The sequence below is a fragment of the Oculina patagonica genome, chromosome 1 (assembly GCF_052425735.1).
Source record: "Oculina patagonica isolate OP01 chromosome 1, crgOcupat, whole genome shotgun sequence".
NCBI lineage: Eukaryota > Metazoa > Cnidaria > Anthozoa > Scleractinia > Oculinidae > Oculina > Oculina patagonica.
The window spans coordinates 16,899,350-16,909,549 of record NC_135758.1 but is presented as its reverse complement, the minus strand read 5'-3'; the positions used below and the strand labels follow the sequence as shown (position 1 = coordinate 16,909,549).

At 39.3% G+C, this 10,200-nt stretch overlaps 1 protein-coding gene across 1 annotated transcript; it reads right to left on the bottom strand.

Moving 5' to 3' along the window:
- Positions 1-6,668: 6,668 nt before the first annotated feature.
- Positions 6,669-9,207, bottom strand: LOC144659320 (growth arrest-specific protein 1-like). Its single transcript, XM_078519735.1, has one exon. The coding sequence runs from the start codon at positions 8,421-8,423 to the stop codon at positions 7,671-7,673; it is 753 nt and encodes a 250-aa protein (XP_078375861.1). The 5' UTR covers positions 8,424-9,207; the 3' UTR covers positions 6,669-7,670.
- Between the last annotated feature and the right edge of the window lie 993 nt (positions 9,208-10,200).

Sequence of the window (10,200 nt, the reverse complement as noted above, 5' to 3'; positions counted from 1 at the left end):
TATCCAATCATTGGAAGCTCTTCTCTTTGTTAATAAATACTGTCAATCGTATTACGTTGTCTACAGAGGAAAGAAAGGAATCGGTTTATTTCAAGGATTTAAAATTGATAAGGGTCAATCCCTATTCACTGTATAACATAAGTTACAAAGATGAAAAACTTTAAAAGAAAATAAACAGAATTCTTTTTGACCCAGGTTTCAAATCCTGCGACTCTTTCATTTTGATCGTGATTATAAATCCAATTTTTTAAACTGATAACAATGTACATTAGGTACACAGGCTTTCATTGATAAAACCATCCTATTGATCTCAAAATATTGTAATCTATAAAGGGAAATCTGATGTTTTTCGAGTATTCTATTCGAGTTTAGTCTGAGGCCCCGTTTACCGGGTCCGGACAAATTTTTCGGCCTCCGTTCCACCTCTTCCGGCCGGCGGAACTGGACGAATTTTTGACGGCTAATGAATCGGTATTATTTCGGTCTGATTTAGCAGCTCCACCCCCACATGCTGGACAGTTTGGTAGCACTTGCGAAAGTCTCGGGTATAGCTTACGGCCGATCGTAGGCTTGAGTTTCTTGAGTCTCGGGTCGTGTGTCAAACTTCTAACATCCTTTAAGCGCTGAAAGAATCCTACCGCGTACCAACAGATCTCTAAATGAGGATTACAAAACCTGGCCGAGTTGTTAGTTGAACGCGTTAACTGGTATTAAACGGCGTGACGCCGAGATTTTTTCTGTTCTTGTTACGCCCATTCTCGTTTCACCGTCACGCGTTTTACTAACCAACCTAAACCTGTGTGAACAATTCGTAGGTGCGTTCAGTACACGAGCAATCGTCAGTCTTTTGAATCCTTAAGTCACCATGTAAAGTTTATTCCCTTGTCAGGGCTGTTAATCATCTGCCTTTTAAAAGAGTGTTCATTCAAACATGGATTGTTTCCAGAATCTAAAACCGCGGGTTAATCTGACTAAGGTCCGACTACGTTTTGATACGTTCACTGAATCCGGCGTTTAAACTTGACCTCGTTGTGTAAAACAACAGACCCCTTATTCGTCGCTTTCGCAGATGATTTAAACAACATGTAGGAAAAATACTGACTTAATATTTTAATGTAACTGTACATTTAGCAAATCAGAGACTCTCAAGTGAACAAACCGCAAAAACCCAAGCTTGATTTGAAAATGTTGACGCTGGGAATTTGGCGGCTTCCCTTGTAAAACTTAGTTGGGCCGGCCTTCCTTCCCCTATGCTTTGCGGAACATTGAAAAAGCTTTGAGTAGTCACGTATATATGCAGTTTGCATTGTCAGTTGAAATCTTTGTAAAACAGATCAGAACTCGCTGTATCATTCTGTCAATTTTATTCCAGACTTAAAGTGATAAACATGACCTGACCCCGAAAAACCGCTTTACGGAGATGATGTTCAAGATAAAAACTGCTCTTGTCGTGATGTTTTTTCACCCCAAAGCGTCATTTAATATCCTTTGATACTACTTTACGGCACAAAAGACGCCGGCCGGTTCATGCGCCGGTTTCTTGAGGGGGCGGGGACTTTGTTCTCCATTGTTGTTTCCTTCAGTTTGTCTGGCGCTTTCGTCCGCTTAATTTTTTTTTTTTTTTTTTTGGGGGGGGGGGAGGGAGAGGGCTTTTCAAACAACACAGTGATGAAGGGCTGCGTACTGATGGTACAGTTGCCAACTATTCAAGTTGGAAGTTTAGACTGCCATCGACAGCGGCTTTTTGTTCGTCTTTTTTATCTTAATTATGTAGTACCAAGAGCTGAGAAATCGCTCGACTTCTAACAACAAAGTTTAAAAAAATGGTGGTGGGTGACTTTACCAGCAAGTTATCTGTTCTTTTCTTGAAATTTAAAAAGAAAGCCACAATGCATGCACAACACAAAGGAGACGGAGAAAATAAACAAAGGAGATTGTATTGGTAAACTTTGTTTCCGCCCCCAGCAAAGCAGGCCACACTTCTGAACGGATGAGAAGAAATCACTTTGTCTTGTTAGGACAGACACTGTCTCTCTATGCAGTTTTGATCCACCATACTCAGAGAGTATGAAGTTGTTTCAATAATTTTTTGTTGTTGCTGAAGTCGCCAGAGCCAATTAGAGTTAATACAAGCTTAGTAATGGGTGCCAACATGTCATTCGTTGCACACCGTTGATTCGTTATTTACATACAATAGTTCATTCCGTAATTTTTGTTGGTGAACTGGACATGGCCAGAAGATTTGTGTTTAACAGTCCAGTTTGTTTGTTTGTTTGTTTGTTATGCGGTACATGGCTGTTACCACAAGTCTGACACGCGATTTATTTTTTATCAGCCGAGTCAATCACGCATTTGCCAGACCCAGAAAGAACGTGAAGCGTGATCATCAGGAGAGATATGATCAAAGTACCAAACTCTCACAACTTACATAAGAGAAACTTTTAGGGATTGGTAAGGAGATTTAACATTTTGAGTTTAGAATGCCTGGAAGGTTCGTATCCATCGTTGAAACCGCTTGATGAGCTTTGATTCCAGATTAACATTAGGCAGGGCCAAGAATATTTGATACTTAAAATAGTGTTTTCAATCGGTGGGATGTTTACTTTGAACTAATAAACCCGACTTAGGAATAACCTGATCTGGCCCGTATCACATACCAAACACTGAAACAACTTATCGTGTATGCATATTGTAAATCCATAAATTTCAGAAATCCTGAAATGTCATCGTTGACAACAGAACTATCAATCAAATCTGATGATCATAGAAAAATAATTAGTTTAAACACTAGAACTTGGAAAGGGAAATTCGGATACTCAGCAAGTATTTCGCCACTGAGTAACCCTAATGTCAAGTGCAACGAAACATATAATGATACTATAAACCTCACATAGATAACCACAAAACCCCCGTGAACACGTTTTACGGCTTTCGCTTTGGGTGAAATATGGCACAAGCCATTTTGACGACTTGTAAATGTGATTTTCACTTTGACGATTTACATTGACGAAAACATGTTATTCAATTTCAAAAATTAAATATATTAAAAATTCCTAAGCTGATTAAAGCAAGCGTTTTCAAAACAGTCATACAAAGTGTATTGCGTGCAGCAATTGAAAGCACCTAATTGGTTTTACTGTCTGGTCACCGAATTTACTCCATTCCAATTTATTTAATATCGCAACATGCATCCTTATCGAGTGTCTTTGCAGGAGAAAAAGGGCCAATGGTTACGTCATATTTCCCCCCTTGCTAGTGAATAGCTTGAACAATTCTGTACGAGTGTTAATGATCATGATAGAAACCACAACATCACGCGATAAGTACTTTAGTGTTCAGACATTCTATTTTCGTGAACGTGCGTCTTTTAAATCTGAATAAACAGACTTGTGTCTTTGCGTGCCCTGTTGCTAGCTAAGGCCAGGTCTCCTGTAAATATCAAACCGACAGCCACATAGTTTAGGTCCTCTGTTAGTTGTCGTGAGCGAGGAGCCCATTACGTGTGAACCGAATACCTGCAGAGGACACTGAGTTCCGAGAGACTGCGGCGAGCAGTGACCTTCTATTCCTCAAATCCTGCGTGTCGGTGGAAATGTAATATTACAAAAATATTCAAGAAAACTCAATCTAAAAAGACAGCGCTGCCAAACTGAATAATAATGTCAGTATGGTCTGAAGAATCTAGTAGGGGGTCCAAAGTTTGAGCCTTATATTGAACTTTCAAGCACACCCTTGTTTTTAGGCACTTTCAACAAACATGCACTTGGCTGGGCACCTACTGAGGCATGGCTGAGGGAAGCAAATAACGGGTCACAGAGTGTTTATGAACTCATTTACATTCAAGTAACAGCTTAAATAGTAAGAGGCGCCGAATGTCTAGTACATTTGAAAGCAGACTAACTAATGAGGTTCACCTTCTATTCGCGAAAGATCTTGTAGTTTGACACCTCTGCAAGAATGTAGACCTTGCTGTAATGATGAAATGTGTCGGATGCTAAAACGACCTATGTGTCACAACTGTAAGTGACTTGTCTTAGTTTGCCTTGAGAGCGATCATCCAAGTCGATTGCAAACATTTCAAAAGTTTATAAACAGACATAGTTGAAAAACCTTACGCAGGTTTCTTTCCTATAAATAGACAAATCTGAAGCAGTGGGACAAAAAAAGTTAATTAGATTTAAAACTATTTTAGTTTAAATTACATTGTGCAAACTTAACAATATTGGGTTGGGTTGGGTATAGTTCAAGTGCGAATTGTACCTAAAAACACTATAATTAAACACATGTGTCGTGTTTTTGATTAATTTGTTTCTAATAACGTTGATAGTTGTTTGAAGGCATATGCCAGTACATGTACTAAGATCGCAAAAAACCGCCATTGGGTTAAGGTTGTGAACATTACGAAAAAACACGCGATAAAAACTACGATGATACTTTGATCTGAAGACAAACACCCCGGGGGTACGGTTTGCAATACTAAAGGAAATATTTGTTATGAAAAGAGCGTGTTGACACATTGATGTTTGGGGTTATCATTTAAAACGGAAGTTAGCAGCAATAATGTTGGAAAATAAGATATTCTACAGTCGAAGCTTCCAGTTGGTCACTTGTAGACATCTTAATAATCGATTAAAACAACTTTTTATTATTACATGTAACAAACAGAAATTTGACAATTCCGGCGTTGAGGTGATGGCAATTCTTGCAGTAATCAAATCGCGGCATGTCGTAACGAAACAAATTTTCACCAAATTAGAGTGACCTCGCGAAAAACTGAAGAGCCCCTAAATGAAATGGATTGTAATTGAATCTGGATAGCGGAAATGGCTGTCTCGTGGTTTGCACATTCTGTCGTTTACTGTTAAGCGATCTTCAAGATAGCGCGAAATCTTTATCTTCAAGTCTTGTATACACTTAAACAAATATGATGCATCTTTCTTGATATCACAGTGAATCATTTGCTACAATTTGAAGCAATTCTTTCGTCAAGCGATTTTCGTGATCACCTCCAGACGTTGAAAACATTGCAGGAAACTCGAGACTTTAGCATGCTCGATATTCCTTTTATAACATTTTATGTCTTCGCTGTGGCGCGTTAAGGATTCCAGGAGAGTCGTCAAGTCAAAAACTAGTGAATACTGACAATCATTACCCAGCCATTTGGACTTTTTTTTAAGCTATTAAAGTTCCTTGACTTAGTGCGCGAGATTGAGTGTCAGCTAAATGCTATTTTGATTTACGACACGTCCTACATTCTATCATCAACCCGCCGAGGAATCCATTTGGATCACTGTGTAACTGATGGTAATGTTTGGCACTGTTAGCGTCAACAGAAGACGAAAATCAAGTGTTCTAAAATAACCCTGAGCAATCAAACAGTCATTTACACTGTGACTCGCATCTCACTCTATTCACTGAACTACATGTGCCATTAGGCGGGTCTTGTACTTTGTCCCCTATCAACGAAAAAAAAAAAAAGATTGGAAACCTAAGATTCATTGCTGAGAAAAGGACATATTACGCTAAATATTTGTAATTTAGTGAAAGTTGTAAGCTAATGATATTGCCATTTTGTGAACTATGCGTTTATGTAGTCTTTTCTTTAACAACTGTAAATAGAAAAGCTGACCAAGGCTATCCCACCCTATTCTTCTCTCTCACGCTCTACGAATCTGTCCGTTCGTTTGATGAGGAAACAAGTGTTTATTTTACTGCAACCACAAGAGGTTTCTCGCAGTATGAAGCCTGCTTTGATCACCGACGTTTCAGTCTTCTCATTTCATTTTTTTTTTCTTTTTTTGCGAAAGGAAATCAAACCTTGCATTCGATATCAGGGTAGTTTCATTTACAAACCAAACAGTTCACGTTAGCGACTGGGAAATCAATCCTGCCCTGGTCGAGTGAGAGATAAAATCTTGTACACTTTCCAGTACAGTGGATTAATTCTTTACGGGAGATCAGGAAAAGATTATTATTTCATCAACACTTGAATATATCACCTGTGAAATCAATAAAATGTGTTGTTTTTTTTGTACCATAAATTTTTGCGTGCCCTTAGCTTGAAGGTGCGATTGAGACAGAACAGCACAGCACTAGAAAAGTGCAACTTCACTCAATTTCTCATTTTCCGCGGCACATATGACCACATATCACCTAATTATTGATTGAGGATTGAGTATCTGTGTTTGTGTAATCTCTAGCGGGAGATAACTAATAAAGTAAAACAAAAACTTTACGAAGGAGAAGTCACAGAATGAGGGACTGAAGATGTGTATCTCTGAAGTTTATCCATTAGACTTGGGCAGTTTTGAAATAGTCGGAACTTCGAGCTTGTTTTCGAAAGTTGCAATGCAATACACTGTTTCACATTCATTCAAATGTTCGCTTTCAGCAGAGTTAACAGACTACTAACTCTGCTTTCAGGCAGATAAGGTACTTTCGTTCCAGAGATTTTTTATTTCCTTTTTCCAAATCAAATTTTAGCTGTCTTAGTAGCCTAGTCTTAGCTGCGCTTCGACGCATCAACATGGCTCTTTCGCATCCTTTTTCCGCTTTCCTAAAAGAAATAGAACGATAACTCTGGGACCAGGGTACTAAGCACTGACATTAACCGCAGAATGTAAATCTGCTGTTTGGCGAGAAAAACAGAATAACACTGTGACGATACCTTTTCTAAGATGAAATTATTTATTTCATGTTAATCATTATATACATTCGTATTTACTTTTAATTCCACTAAATAAAAACAAATTGAAAAGGTGTGAAATTTGAAATCTCGGATCAGACTACTGTATATTTAGTTAAATTAAAGCAAGATGGTTTTGTTCTTAAGAAAGTTCTTTCTTGGAGACTTATGTCATTTTATTTTGCGTTCCGAGTGCGTTTCGTACCCTAAACGTAGAAAAAAAAACGAGTAAATACGGGGAAATATCTGACGGTATTATTGGGTGCTAATCCATGATATGAAGCCCTCTTGGGCTCGATTAGCCGACATAAATGCCAATATAAAGAATGACCCCACTATGAAAAGATAATGGTTTAGACGACCCCAAGATTATAACAATAATGATGCTATTTCAAGCATTCTTTTTAATGCACTACTTATTGCCTATAATTCCGTAAAAAACAAAAACGCAACAGCCCTCCAACTTGTCAAATTTGTTGTCGCGAAGTGATTACGCGAAGAACGAATTGAGTCATAGAGCTGGTAATAATGGATGCTATCTTCTACAAACTTCCTAAGTAAGATAGAGTCAAATGGCTCAGTGCTCTAATCGAATCTCTTAGTTTTCGGCTAAGAAGTTTTTCGATCGTTCCTACTCGACAAAATGAAATATGCAAAGTTCAAACTGTTATATACACACTCGATTAAGTTGATTAAACTGCTAAACTAAATTATCAATAGCCCTATAAAATAATCCCTTTCCGGACAATTCTCTATACAGAATGAATAGCTTTGTACAATTCTTTCGTTGTCAGCATGCGGTGCACTGAGTGCTGTGAACGGCGAGTAAAAACGGATGAAATGACTGGATAAAACTTGGAACAATTACAACACTCACAAACACACTAATGAACGCTTCAATTTCTTCATTTTCTAACGAACGAGTATTGTTCAAAGTCTGGGTTAGAAGAACCAACAAATGTCACATTCAAAATAAACAAAACGGCTATAGATTGCAAAACACGTATACATGTGCCATGATTGCTGCATAGAAAATCCACACAGGAAGTTCAAACTGTGAATTGGCTCTACTTTGTTGGTTAGCCATAACTCTACGTTCTGTTGGCGACGTTATTACGCTGGGAACTCGAGGACCGCGCGTCCCTTTACACAGCGCCTCGTAATTTGCGCGAATCCCACGGCAGTATGGTTCCTCTCGTCCGTCACACTCGCAGTCGTTGAGCGCTTTTCCCAGCTCGGAATTTAGCAATTCATCTTGACTGTCTTTACAATCTCGAGAGCATTCCACGCCTGATATTAACCTCGTACATCGCCGCAGAAAGCTATGTTGAATTTTTTTGCATTGCTTGTCTTTATTGCATCGTTTCCTTGCTTCGGTACAGCTGAAGATGGTGTAATTTTCTTCCCTGCTAAGTAAACATCGTTGTAAGCGCGCCTTCAGAGTGAGACATGCTGCATCGGTATCGCACTGGCAGGTTTCCATTTCCTTTCCTGCAGGAGTAGCGGTGAGATTTTTAATGGCGTTCACGCATGTTAGTGGACATGTTTTCTTCATCGGCCCGGTAATTCGCATGTTTGGATCGTAACCTAACGCCGACTGGCAGGCGGATCCAAAAATTTGAAGGAGCATGTAGCCGCATTTTTTGAAGTCTCTCCGGCATTTTGCTATAGCATTGTCGCAAGAAATGTCACTTCGCGAAAGAACAAGCAAATTCGCCAACCATAGAAGCCTCCACATAATAAGACCGAGCGACGGCACTTGCCTGCCCGAAAGGTTACTCTCGCTTGCTTTCGACGAGTGTAAGTAGAACGAAAGATGATGCCAGAATATATAGCGTGCGATTGATTGATTTATTATTTGACGTAGGGTGAAATTCGATAATAGATTACGCTGAAGTGACCAATGGCAATGGGCGCCTGTTGCGTTGCATGACCGCAGGAAGTAGCTATTGTGAGGATAGCCTTGCACTTCTCCCAATCCTGTGTTTCCTGCTTGAATTACCTTTATTTCGCGGTATTAACCAGAATTACTGCCCACTACACTTCATGACGACAACACATGTCGCGTATCGGCTTCTCTCCGACCAATCTTGTTATCATTGTCTTCTGGGGCTTAAAACTATTCCTGGATCTAAGAAAAAAAAATATGTTTGAGAGAGACAGGAAAGTGAAAAATAAACGGCTCGTTCTAGTTGCTTTTTGGAAAATTGGAGGTGGTTTTTCACATACAAGCAATCTAAGCGTAAAACTGACCCTGCAAAATCCATGGATTTAAAAACAAGATCCGTGTTCCCTGGTGGGTGGCCGTTAAATATGTTTTTCCTCTCACTCATTGGAACGCGAGAACTTTCGACATGACACTCTTAGAGTGAGCCCTATTGACAAACATGCAAGAAGTGGAAATTACCAGCACTGAATTGGCTAAATTACTTTAACAGCCCCCTGAAAAATACCTGACTACGGATATGCCTTAAAACCTGATAACATCATGTGATGAAAATATCGACTAGCCTTCGACAATTTTTTCCATGAAAACTGACGTCTGATACCTTTAAAATGCGAAAAAGAACTCGTTATATTTGTTCCATGTCCTTTGTATTTCACGCGAAAAGATGTATTAAAACTAGGATCAGAAACTCAGTCAGATGTGTTCATTATTACACGAGAAAATCTTATTTCTTAGTAGACGCTATGGTTTGTAAATATTTACTCGGACTAAAACAGACCAGTGTTATTCTTTGATTGTTTTTTTTTTTCTTTCTTTCCCCAGCCTGTCGCCGGTATAGTTAATGTGATGACTTTACAATCGTTGTGGCTTAACGAAGGGCTGCAAAACCAATTTGTGGTATTGCTCAGCGGGTTCGCTATTGAAGATATATACCTTTCGTGAATTCATTCTCGGCTAGGCTGTGGCAGGAAACCCCCAAAAAGATCCGTTGTGGTATTTTTTTACAAGGGATATTTACAATAATTCGACGAAGGAAGTCACTGATTTATCCTGCGGAGAGAAAAGCTGCCTTGGACTTGAAAATGCCGAGCTCAGGCCAAAGAAGACTTAAATAAAAAAATTGGTGGATTTAGCTGATTGCTGTGGAAATTGTAGACGCTATAAAAGAAACTCGCTTAAAATCCAAATAAAGGCACATGGGAGGCGAACAAGTTAGTATATTTGCAAAGCAAAGCCGAGGAGATAAGCTGGTTACTACCAAAAGCAAATCCCTTTAGTGGTAGGGTGGGGAATTTAACCCAGGGACCTCCTGATAAGTGAAAACTAGCACCCTAAATCACTCGGCTAAGCCTTCTGCCCTTCACCTATCATTTACTCGGTTTCCAGCTTTCACTAGGCACTAGCCACCTCAACAACCTTTCTGGAAATGAAAAAAAATTAGGATGAGGAATTCGAAGGAATAAAGGTTCATCGTATATTTATGTTCCCTCACTTGGAATGTGTTTCGCAAAAGTGAGTGTCTAATCTTTGCGGGTCGCTGGTAATTTGTCGCGGGTCGCGGGTGAAT